The sequence below is a fragment of the Leguminivora glycinivorella genome, chromosome 6, assembly GCF_023078275.1.
Source record: "Leguminivora glycinivorella isolate SPB_JAAS2020 chromosome 6, LegGlyc_1.1, whole genome shotgun sequence".
Taxonomy (NCBI): domain Eukaryota; kingdom Metazoa; phylum Arthropoda; class Insecta; order Lepidoptera; family Tortricidae; genus Leguminivora; species Leguminivora glycinivorella.
In genome coordinates, this window is record NC_062976.1 from 20,739,693 (window position 1) to 20,753,078 (window position 13,386).

Consider the following 13,386-nt stretch of genomic DNA (forward strand, 5'->3'; position numbering starts at 1 on the left):
TATCTGTACGAAGCAGATATCGAAAGAGTATATAACGTGTGTACTTATTGGGACTAACAGAGTTAAAAGAGATTAAAGCCGAGATGAAGTCGGTGTATCTCTTGCCTTTACTCCTAGTTCTAGTTCAAGGGAACTCAGAAACGGAGAAAGAATGGTGGGAGACGACCATCTTCTACCAGATCTATCCGAGATCCTTCATGGATAGTGACGGGGATGGCATTGGGGATCTAAATGGTAAGTGCATTTTTTCTTTTTTTTAATTTTGATAGTGTTTCTAATCCTCCGCGATTCAAAATAAACGGGTTTATAATTCGTTATCTTTCATCTACTTAGTGAAATGACATTAAGAAAGAATTTATATACATGAGTCCAGAGTATTTTACTTCTGCGCAAAACCCTCCCGTATGTTAGTCTGGACCCCTGTTCTACAATTCCTATCAAACGTTTCAAGGTCATTTCGCTAACGCGGTCGACTGATAAATTCATTTTTTTTTTGAGATTTTGACTATTTGATTTTGAAATATTTTTTTCAGGAATTACTTCTAAACTGGAATATTTGAAGGAAATTGGTGTCGGTGCAACTTGGTTGTCTCCTATGTTCTCATCACCCATGTATGATTTTGGTTATGATATCGCTGACTTTTATGACGTTCATCATGAGTATGGAACCATGGAAGATTTTGAAAGGCTGATCGCTAAGGCGAATGAATTAGGTATTCAATCACAAACTTTATAAAATTTATCAATTGTGTCTGGTGCTTCACGTAGAAAACAAGTTTAACACCATAACATTTTTTACAGATATTAAAATTATTTTGGATTTGGTACCAAATCATGGTAGTAACGAAAGCGAATGGTTTGATAAAGCCCTTCAGGGCGATGAGAAATATTATGATTACTTTGTTTGGGAGGACGGAGTAGTTGATGAAAATGGAGATATGCAGCCGCCGAACAATTGGGTACCTACAATTTTAGGTTTCTTATTAGTTTATTGCTCAAATTTTTTCATCTAATGTTGACTGTATTGTTTTTTTAGCTTAGTGTCTTCCGTAAGAGTGCCTGGGAGTACAGGGAGGAGGTAGGAAAATACTACCTTCACCAGTTTGTCATCGGTCAGCCAGATTTCAACTACCGCAACCCTGATGTTGTCGAGGAGATGAAAAATGTCATTCGCTTCTGGTTCGACAAAGGCGTTGCTGGCTTCAGAATTGACGCTATCGCGCATCTTTTTGAAGTAGACAAAGAAGACTTTGGTGGCAAATACCCTGATGAACCTATTTCAGGAAACAATTTAGATGACCCGTTAAATTACGGTTACTTAAATCACATATATACAACAGACCAACAAGAAACGTACGACATGGTTTACCAGTGGCGTGATGTTTATGAAGAATATAAGGCTAAAGATGATTTTTCCAGAGTAATGATGGTTGAAATCTACGCAAGTCCTCAGAAAACCATGAAGTACTTTGGTGAAGGTGACCGTATTGGAGCGCATATGCCATTTAATTTTGCGCTAATTTCTGACGTGAATGGTGAATCTACGGCTGCAGAGATCAAGTATGCTGTAGACAAATTTTTGACCTTTAAACCACTTGACAAGTTAGCGAACTGGGTGGTAAGTTTTACAATTATGTATGTTCTTAAAGTTGTCAATAAAAATAGTGTCAAATGGAAGAAAATAATGATATTTGATTTCAGACTGGTAATCACGACAATAATAGAGTTGCTTCTAGATACAGCCCAAAGATAGTAGATGGAATGAACATGCTTGTTCTTCTATTGCCAGGCGTTGCTGTGACTTATATGGTAAGACTGAACAATATTTTTGAAGATAGTAATGGTTTTTATAAAAATACGATGAAAATTTCATTATTCTATTTTTATATTGTACTAACAGGGTGAGGAAATTGGAATGGTTGACGGTTACGTTAGCTGGGAAGATACAGTTGATCCAAGTGGATGCAACACTGATGATCCCATCAACTACTGGCAAGCATCCAGAGACCCCGAAAGGACGCCTTTCCAATGGAGCTCTGAGAAAAATGCTGGTATGTTGTAGACATAAGTTTAAACGACAGACAAAACAAACATATTGAGACAGATATTTTGTATCGCTAACGCTTTTGTAATCTTGGTATCTATGTCGAGCCTATCTTGTGATAAAATAAAAATAGAATTTGTTTTTTTACATGTACCTAATCATATCTTTCTGTAGGATTTTCGACGGCAGACAAAACTTGGCTGCCTGTTGCTGAGGGCTACGAAAACTTGAATGTTGAAGTGCAGCGTGATGTCGAGAGGTCACATTTGAACGTTTACAAGGCGTTGGCTCAACTTCGCTCTGAGCCCGCTTTCAGATATGGCAGATATGAATCAGTCGCTCTAAATGGTGACGTCTTTGCATTCCGAAGGTAAGGTTCTCTTCTAAAAGTAGTATTATGATTTTCGTTTTTTTTTATTATTTTTTTGATCAGTTACAAGTACAGGAGTCTGACTTCTGAAAAATTTATTTCAAGGAGTCGTCAGCCACAAACTAGGTATAGTATATAAGATACTTCTTAAGCTATCGGTTGGTGATTATTATCAATTCCAAAGCAACATCTTTTGATATGCACTAAGCTCGACATTGACAAACTAAGTTAGCAGTTATTTCATTTATCACAAGTACTTTATCTCTAACTATCTCAACAGGTGGTACAATGGTGAGAACTACGTGATCCTTGTCAACTTTAGAGACGAATCTTACACTATTGACTTAAGCTACTTCGAGAATGTTAACGGAGAATTGGAGGTTGTCCTTACGAGTATCCAATCACCTAAGAATAATGGGTAAGTCTTATGTAAATATTTTAAAAGCCGTTTTCAATCAATGTTTTAAATCATTTCAACGGATTCGTTGAACACTTAATGCCTAAAAGTGATATCAATATTTAAATAGAGTGCTAGTTGGAGCAATGGCCTTTAAAAATAGCCTGTAGCAGCACTGTAAATAAGTAACAATAGATAAGAGACTGGAATATGATATTTTTTATAACCATCAAAGAAGAAAATAGTTATACGGGACGTTTTCAAGATTCTTTATACATATTGATACACTTTTATTTAAAAGGTCTCTCCTCAGAATTATGTCAAGTTACCTACCAGGTATTTTGACGCTGGTCTTCCGTGGAGACCTGTTCTTTTATATCAATTATGTCTTAGGTACTGTTAGTGGAATTGGGCCAATATTATTACTATTTATATTGTACATTCAACTCTTTTATTTAGTATTGTTTCTTTTAGAGATAGTTCACAGCATAAAATATGTTTTGCAGGGACATGCTAAACGCATCTGCAGTGGAGATTGTTGGCAGTGAGTCTTTCGTCGTCAAAGTTAAAGCGTAAGAATGTCAGAACAACTTCAAAAGAATATGATCGAATTTGAATAAATGATAAAATGTGGATTCAAATTCAATGACTTTTATTATAATTTTTCTTACTTCAAATTTCCACACTATGCAAAACTGCATACCACTCCAGGGCCTGACAATATTTTGTACATGCGTTAATATTGTTAGAGAGAAATTCTATAAATCTAGTGGTGTTGATATTGAAAATAGTTTACACATAGTGAATATTGTGTAAACTACTTGTAATGTCCACAAGGAATAATAAAGTGAAATTAAAAGCCTCTTCCGAAAAACTGTTTTAACGGATATATCCCTTGTCGTTTAGGACATTAATAGGAATATGATAGTAATGACGAAAGATAGGTTTAGGATAGTAATGGAACCATTTTCGTAAATACAAATGCAGGAATAAACAATCCGACCCAAACAGAATTGCATACATCAACAAACGTCCAACCATGCCACGGCTGTGCAATGCACACAGTGCCACGTTTGTTACAGTGCAAACGATGCGATTGTCAATCCAGCTTTCTGTCGACTGTCAGAACATAGCACGTGTCCTGTTCTTTGATTGACATCGCCATTATTTCTTTTTACCACTTTTTTTGATACAAGATTTTAAAAAATCGGTTGCATTGTTCAATTACATAGTTTATATGGTTTCCTCGTTCATAACAGATCATCTCAGCGATACTATAATAGAACTTTAAAACAAAATTGCATACATCAACATTACAGCTGTCCAATCATGGTGCAGCTTGTGAGTTTGGGATTGTCTTTTAGAACTTGTTTTCTTTTAGTCATATGATGTCCTAAATTATGTTAAATCCACCTTGTATACCATATTTTATGCAAAACAGAGATATTTGGTATTTGATATTGATTTCAAATTAAAAGCTAAACTCAACTCGGAAGGCTGCCAAACTGAGTTTCATAAATTAAAGCATATTACCTAAGTAATATTGAACATTAATTTCCAAGAAATCCGAGCAAAAAATTCACTAGATTTATAAACCACTTTCAAACCACAGGAAAAAAAGTCTAATTAAAAACTTTGTTCTGAAGTCAAGTGAAAACTAACTCTAGAGAAATAAAAAGCTCCCATTTCATTTTTCTAAAACATCTAACTCTGTCAAGTACTACGTTCTAGTTTAACAGCCACGACTTTGACCCATAACAGAACTGGGGTTCGTTCACAACTACCACAATCCCATATAAGCTGCTGCTGCGGTGTATTCCGCTTTCGTTTTTAAATTGCATATCGTCACTACTTTAAAAAAACTTGTATCTTCGTCTGTCAATGAAAAGAAAATTGTAGTATGTATGGAATGCATATAGACTTACTGCGTTTTAACTTTGAGGAACAGCGTGAGATACGAGATTTTTTAAAAGTAGTGACGATATAATCTTTGCTATAAAACCTTTTTACCCACGATGGAAGTATTAAAGTAGAGTTATCAAGAATGTTCTGAGTCGCTAAGTAGTTTTTTATTGCTTCAAAACTTTTTAACAAAAAATAAAACCGCCTTCAAAAATAAGCGCGTTACAAAACACGGAGAAACTAAAAAGCCAAAAATAATAAACCTTTCAATTCAGATTTCTTATCGTATTGCAATAAGCTAAACATCCAAATTATAAACAAATCAATTATTTTTGTAGTCGGTACCAGACCTGTTCGTCGCCTTGCTATTGCCTGTTTGCCCCACCCAACCATACACAGGCTGGTACCGACTCCAAAAATAATTGATTTGTTTATAATTTGGATGTTTAGCTTATTGCAATACGATAAGAAATCTGAATTGAAAGGTTTATTATTTTTGGCTTTTTAGTTTCTCCGTGTTTTGTAACGCGCTTATTTTTGAAGGCGGTTTTATTTTTTGTTAAAAAGTTTATTTATTTGTTGATTTTTAGTGGTTCCTAGTGATATTATATGTATCAGTCCGAATACATGTACAGTAGTGAAAGAATTATCCTTTAACTCCTAACCATTGAGGAGTTGACCTTCCATCATCAGCTCAGTTGATTTTTAGTGGTTCCTAGTGATATTATATGTATCAGTCCGAATACATGTACAGTAGTGAAAGAATTATCCTTAAACTCCTAACCATTGAGGAGTTGACCTTCCATCATCAGCTCAGCCACATAAAATTATTACCATCAGACGTAAATACTGGTGTACCTTTGAAAAATAGACTAAAAACATTACATGTGCCTATAACATTTGAAGAGTTCCCTCGATTTCTCCAGGATCCCATCATCAGACCCTGACTTGGTGCCAATGGGACCATCTCGGGGTTATACCGGTTCGATTAAAAAAAAAATTTTGAAAATCGGTCCACGATTCTCGGAGATATCGAGTAACATACATACAAAAAAAAAAAAAAAAAAAAAAAAAAAAAAAAAAAAAAAACATTCAGTCGAATTGAGAACCTCCTCCTTTTTTGAAGTCGGTTAAAAATGGGTGCATTTTCACATTATCCTATCCGATACCGGGACCGATATCCCATACATTACAGACGTCTTGATTTTTTTCCATTGAAATCCTTCCAACATCCCATATCGGGTCGGATAATTTGAAAACGGACTTACGATCATAATATTTTACCCTTCGTTGTTGAGGGCGCTAATTAAAACTTAAAATGCCAAAATGAAATCAATTTAATGTCGGTTCGAATAGGTCTGTTAAAAACATACCCTACTCGTAAATTAGGTATCCAATTTTCAAACTAATGCCACAATACTTCATAAAAAAAAATAAAAATAAAATATTATAGGACATTCTTACACAGATTAGCTGAGGCCCAGGGTAAGCTCAAGAAGGCTTGTGTTGTGGGTACTCAGACAACGATATATATGTAATATATAATATAAAAATACTTATATACATAGAAAACATCCATGACTCAGGAACAAATATCTGAATCTAAATATCTGATGACTTAATAAATTGCCTTGTGTATTTTACAAATCTAGGTCTCAACTTCTACAAAATTGACCTACACAGTCGCGATGAAATGTTTCGTGAGGGTATAAACAGGAAAATGCCAACAGAGGTCGCACCTCCGTTTATTTAATAACAAAAACTCGCTGTGAGATTAAATTGTGCAGCGCTCCATGTTTCTTGTGCAGTGAAAAATATGTTTTTAAAAGTAATATTATTTACGTGTGTCTGTTGCGAGATTGGTATGAGGGAAAATTTACGACCGCATATGTCATAAATACAAATATACACAACGCTACATGTTTTTACAAAAACATGTAGTTATGCATGTTATCTAGTGAATGTTGAAAAATTTAGCAAAAAAGCTTTAACTTTTTTTTTGTACATTTATACAATCACTCGTGTATCCCATAAAATGGTAGGCAGAGTATATGAACTACTCAAGTTTCAGTGCCACTCTTGGCAAAAAGAGGTTGAAAGAAAACGAAATTGTGACATTTGCAGTGACAGGTTGCCAGCTTCTCGGCTACGCCAGAATTCGTATTCGTTTTCCATTAAATATTTAAAAAATGACTTCTACCAAAAAATATTGATAGGTCCGATCTATGTCTAATCCGGGTATAATAATTAAAACCCGAATACACCTTTCAGTTATTTTATCGTTAAAATAAGGGATTTAAAAGAAAAATATTAATAAAATATATTGGGTTAATAAAATATTAATAAAATTATCAAAATGTAATATTTAAATTTTATTATGACTTTAAAAGGTTTAATTACAAAACAAATTAAAATATAACGAAACCAATTACACCCTGTTTTAAACGTCTGGGTGGCCAGACGGTCCGCAAAGGTCCACTTTGCTGGCACTAATTACCTAAATTAGTCTTATTATACAATTTCACGAGATTCTGCCGTCCTATCACTAAAACCCATCTAACCCACAAATGATAGTTTTGAGATATGGGCAAAAAACATAAAAACCCATATCTCTAGGAAATGTGTCGATTTAGTCCAGATTTTATTCTTAAATTAAAACTAAATTCACGCTAACATTATTTAAAATCAATTTAATTAAATATTGTTTAATTTATTAGAAATTCGCCATTTTGTGTTTAAGTTATGCAAATAATTCCTAAAATATGTATGATTTTACTGTTAAAACACGGTTAAGTATACTTTAGCCGTTTTTTAGGATTGAATAATACATAAAACATGGCTTAATAACGGCAAAGTAAATTTACGTGTTTATAGTAATCGTAACTGAGCAATGCATAATAATCTAAAAACATAGCTTAATAACCGCAAAGACACTAAACAATTTTATACTATCGTATATGCTCTAAAAAAATGCTGTAACCGTTTTTAAGCTATGCAATGACTACTAACATCGAAATAATTTGTATGCATTCCTAATCTAAAAGCCCGCTATATGACAAACCAGCGACGATTACTAGGTTTTAGCATTGTCATTCTTTTTAAAAGGAGTTTATCATTTTAGCAATGTCCCGTTTACCTGCAGTACCTGCACTAAGTTTCAAGAGCAATTCAATTTGTTAAATGAATAAAAGACAACTGTATGATATTATAACCATTTATTTGCATGCATAAAAAACCTCGTTATAAGTTATGTTACAAATTAACATATTTAAACTTAATATAATATTCTAACATAAGTGAAAACTAACATAACATTAATATGAAACAATAAAATTCGCTTTTTACATTGCAACAAATCAATTTGCTATACCGACACGGCGAAAGGTGTCGCTCTTGGATATCCAAAGTTATTCGTATTATTACTATAATACACTATTAAAATAATGTTTTTATTACCGAGTTATATAAGGTTAAAAACGGTTGACATTGGCAGTTCTTACAAAAAGAAACACGGATTTCATTTATTATTCGCCAAGCAAGTGAAAATAGCAATCTTTATTTATTTCATACTTCAAAAATTCAAAATACATTTAGGATTGTTTGACATAATAATTTTCTCTCTTTCCGCTTGATTCCGTTCTTCTTAATTTTTTTTTTTGTGCGATTGGTTTTCGACAGTTGTATTATTAATACATATTAATATTACGAGTGTAGTGCTCTATACCGACGGTGGTTCTACATCGATAAATGGTTATATGTACTTATGTGTAGGTCAGTCCTCCTTTTCTGTATGTAAAACTTCTGGATTTGAAGGGTCTGAATGAATTGGTACAGCAGAATACTTATATATCATACATTTTTTTTTCTTTAAACTAGAATCAATATAGAGATCTTTGTTAACAATTTCTGGTAAAATCAGGTGCATCATTGCTTAAAATTGTATTAACTAGGTTAAATTTAAGTCTGTTTCTCTGTTGTTTGTATGAATTGGAGCGGATAAATCAAGATAAAGCTTCATTTTGGATGATACATATGTTGTCATTTTACAATTTTTACATGCTAGGTATAGAGTTCTTCTTCTTTCGAGTCATCACTTGTAGTTTCAATGCGTCTGCGACGGAATAGTCAAAAACCTTTTTCCTTATATCAAGATGAGAAGCATTTTACGAATGATTAAAGAAGTAAACGTTGTTCGATTTTGTTACAACGAAGGATAAACCCAAATTCGATGATCGTCAGCAACGGTTTTAGCTTGGACCAGTAAAAGGGAGTTTTAAAATTGATGTATTTTCGTCAGCATTGAAAATTAAAGCAGAAACGTTCGACATGGCTAAGTTAGGCAAAGAATTCTGAGGTATCAATCTCAAAAATTCTTGAAACAATACACAACGATAGAATGTTCCTTGGTAAAGATCGAGTTGAGCAATCCCCTTCTGTTCTACATTTACTAAACTTACTGCTGGTGTGATGACTTGTGGTCGGTTTTTCGGTATTCATTTTATTCGCAGATCTCTGTTATCATTTGTATCCTGAAGTTCGTAACAAGCCTAAAAGAAATAACATTAATTAATTTGATTTTTGACTGCATTATTAAATCAGCTTGACGGTAATATAATGTTGCGCAAGTAATCCATACCTACATAGGTACTAAAACATTTTAAGGTAAATAAATGCTTACAAAATGTATGTGGCTATGGCAATGCCTACATAGCAATAGGATGGTACAATGTAATTTCTTGACTTTTTTGTTTACGCTTTATTTGTACACAATAGTTTTAACTGGGCTCTTGATCGAATAACTTATGAGTTAGGTATTTACTTGTCGCGGCAAACGTGTGATAATACGTTAGCAAAACGCAAGTTGTGCTTGAAAAAACCTTAAAAAAGATATTTAACACTTACCTGGTCTTCGGTTTCTTAACATTTTAAGGAGAAAATGTTCATTCACCGGTCACTACAGCCTTCGCACAACCTTCTGCGCGCGAGCCGCTCGGCCGACTGTCGGACTGGCGCAATAACTTTGGAAGGTATACTTTTACAACTAGCGGGGTTTTAGCGTAGCTTTGCTGGTTTGTCCTGTTTCAGTGTGGCATTATGAATATTTTTTAGTAATAAATTCACCGTAAAGCGCAGTAACTAGGTTTTAGTGATGTATTTGTAACCGAAATTACAATGAAAGTCTTTAAATACACGGTTAAAGGACTTTAGCCGTGTTTAAGCGTAGTATTTTATTTAAAAAAGTGAATGTTATAAAATGTAATAACGCAATTAAACGGCTTTAATGGGAATTTATGAAGCTTATGTCAAGTAACGTTGTTATAGTTATGTATCGTGTGATAAAACTATGAAGATAAACAACTGCTAAGCGCTTTAATATAAGTTATAGAAGACAAATGTGGGTTTGCGGTTTTATACTATTGAAAAGGGTTATAAAATAGTGCACTTAGCGAGGTATGTCGACTCTGTATCTCGGTAACTAAAAATGATAAAAATATGATTCCAAGACCAGTCGATGGGGAATTCTTTCCTATTTAAGAATATTTATCCAAATGAAAACTGGTAATATGCAGCTTAGAGGGGTTTTAGTGATCGGACGGTTTTGAACAACAGTAATTTTCCAAATATTTTGCTCATCAAGGATCGTAAAAAGGTGATGTAAACATTCAGAAGTAGTTAATCATATTTAAATTAAATACCTACTAATTCATATGATGTGCCGGCCTTCTAGTATTCTCCATAACAGGTTTAAACTATTATTTAAAGTATACAGGTCGAACGCGATTAATTAACATTATATTTGTATTTTGTCCTGGATATAACTATGTAGTAGTTATATACCGGACAAAATACTTCATATAATCAAGATTGAACTTCACTTCAGGTAAGTTCGTTTAATCTTGTCATTATTTTAAATTTTTTCTCGACGTTTCGGCCAGGTTGCACTGGCAGTGGTGGTGGTTGGGAAAAAGGTAAAATAATGTTATAATAATTAATCGCGTTCGACCTGTATGTGACTTTAAATATGTGTACAAAGCGCGAGAACTTAAAGTGTTAGGTTTAAACTAGATCGTGACAAAAAATCGCAACAACAGCAGTGATCATCTTAATGAGATATATTCACACCTAATAAAAACTTGTAAAACGAGTCAGCAAAACGGTTTAGTCATACAAGAACGACGTATAATTTTAAAAAGGGCTTAATAAAATTGATTTAATTCAACTTTAGACTACTTCTAAGCAGGTTACAGATAAATGTAACACATTCTTTAAAATGACTTAAGTGTCATAGTAAAATAAAGAAAGTAAGTCATTCTGTTTAATAGTAGGGCCTGTTAGACCGGACCGGTCGTTGCAATGGGCGGCAAAATGCCGTACGTAAATAAAGTATCGGGTTTCTAAAACAGAAGTTAGTTGTGGTAGATTTAGATCAGTAAGTCAGTCAGCAAATATATTATATACAAAAATATAAATAATAATACCAAGACTAAGAAATTGCGTAGTATTAGTAAAAAATACAATAAAAATAAAAACAATTACTACCTATATTATAAGTATTCAGACTGTACTTCCATTTTGAATTAATTTCTCTTACACTTCTTAATGTATTTAACTACACTGCCTATCATATAGTAGGTAATAAATATACTTTAATACTCTTATTGTAACTCGATTTTTGTAAATTGGAGAACTATAGGTCTATAATTAATTAAATTTTGGCAATATAGCTAAGTTTACATATGTATATTGTATGACTGTTTGTTCTTTAATAAATAAAAAAAAAATAAAAAAAAATACTTGGTTGCTTTTGTATTTACTCGTATCATCACATGTGATTTACAATATCATAAAAACAGATTGGGTTGAAATATCTTTTGTTTGTAAAGTTAAAACTAGTTTTTCTAAACGGCATAGACAAAAAATCACTTCCATTATTCAAAACGAGTAACATAATATTTAAAATACATCAAATTTTAATAACAAACAAAACATATTTTTACTACCCAACATTAAAGCGGGCTTATAAATTTGATTTTTTAGGCAAATTTGATGATTGCGTGCCGCCACAAAGCGTTTATCGCTGCTGCGTGGAGCTTTAACAAACTTTAGCAGTTGATAAATGTTGAATTAAAAAGCAAATTCCACAAAAAAACAAATAAGGAAGCATTTTCACTGAGAATATCGGAAAGTCAGAATGTATCAGGGTACGTAGCCAAATGCACCAACGCTTACGATAATTTCGTAACTATCTCAAATTTTTTACCGCTCTTCTGTATTGGCGCGACAGAACCAGACTGCGTTTCGATCGGCGTCTAACGTCAAGTATTGTCATTTCGGCTAGGCCAGCCGGCTGAAGAGACAATTGGGTAGCTAAAGTTTTTTTGAAGATAGGCAAATAATATATTATTCTGATAGAATACGTTACACCGATCACTGAAATTTCATACATTCAGAATGCACAAAGGCATTGTCACCTCATCCGCCATTAAATTTAACTAACGTCATTTTGGTAACTAAAAAAAGATAATTAATAAATAATACGAAATAAAAATAAAAGCGCCACTTTTTCGTGATCGCTATAAAGTATTCTATCAGAAAAAAAAGTTTCTACCCAATTGACGTTACTGTCGATCGAAACGCAATTGACTGTCGGAAAATAGAGAGCTACGCTGCGTTACGGAGCATAAGAGTATGTGATGATATTGTCTAAGTGTGCAGTCATTTTTTTCTTGGGTATTCCTACTGTTTCTCATTTACTGTGTCTCGCTTGCATCAGAACAGGCTCTCAATGCACAATACTGTGACGGATCCCGTCAAACAGCACCCAACAATAGCCGTGCCGCGGGCACTTACGACTTGACAATAACTTGAATACTTGACAGGCAAGTAGCGATGTGACTTGCATTTATTTAATGCTCGTTTAGATGTAATTATACACCACAATGGTACTTGATACAGTGACAGGTTTTTGGTTGGTACAACTAGTAAAAGTCGCCTATTACATCTGGTACAAATGGTAACTCTTTTGAGCATGGGAGGAATTTGAACATATTATGTAAATTGTGAAATTGCGGATGACAAATGTGACTAGTGGTATTGTTTTTTAATTTAAGATTGCCTGTGTAATGTGTTTTGTAGTATTTAATTAAAACTCATAATGTTAAAAAAAAAACAAAATTGTGAAATACGTTAAACATGTCATTCACAATGACGTGAACATTTGTCAAACATAACATTTTATATTCGTTATAGGATAACAAATAATTAATGATGTTGCTGATGGTACGTTATTCCTAACCGAAAATAAATGTTATTATAATAATAACGAATGAGCTGGAATAAGAAGGAGATTAAGAAACAAATATAAGAAAAATAATACAAAAATCGCCGAAGAAAGGGACTAAATTAAAATGGGTGACAAAAGCAAAAAAGGGGCGAATATAAAAGTTGACAAATAACAAATCGTCACTATTTTGTAAAAATCTCGTATCTCACGCTGCTCCTCAAAGTTAAAACGCGGTAAGTCTATATGTATTCCATACATACATACTACAATTTTCTTTTCATTGACAGACGAAGATACAAGTGTTTTTAAAAGTAGTGACGAAATTGGACAATCTAATGCGACATAGACACATACTCGTAGGAGCCAAACTTGCTTGTACATGTCCAAAT

General features: G+C 33.3%; 2 protein-coding genes across 2 annotated transcripts in view; one reads left to right on the forward strand and one right to left on the reverse strand.

The window, feature by feature from the left end:
• The window catches only part of LOC125226968 (calcium/calmodulin-dependent 3',5'-cyclic nucleotide phosphodiesterase 1), a 416,921-nt gene that overhangs the window by 334,585 nt on the left and 68,950 nt on the right, over window positions 1-13,386 (reverse strand). The window lies entirely within an intron of this gene.
• On the forward strand, window positions 57-3,452 carry LOC125226971 (maltase A1-like). Its single transcript, XM_048131157.1, has 9 exons — window positions 57-234; window positions 534-713; window positions 802-959; window positions 1,037-1,618; window positions 1,702-1,809; window positions 1,901-2,051; window positions 2,219-2,414; window positions 2,695-2,832; window positions 3,318-3,452. Exons 1-9 carry the CDS (start codon window positions 84-86, stop codon window positions 3,385-3,387), a joined length of 1,734 nt encoding a protein of 577 aa, XP_047987114.1. The 5' UTR covers window positions 57-83; the 3' UTR covers window positions 3,388-3,452.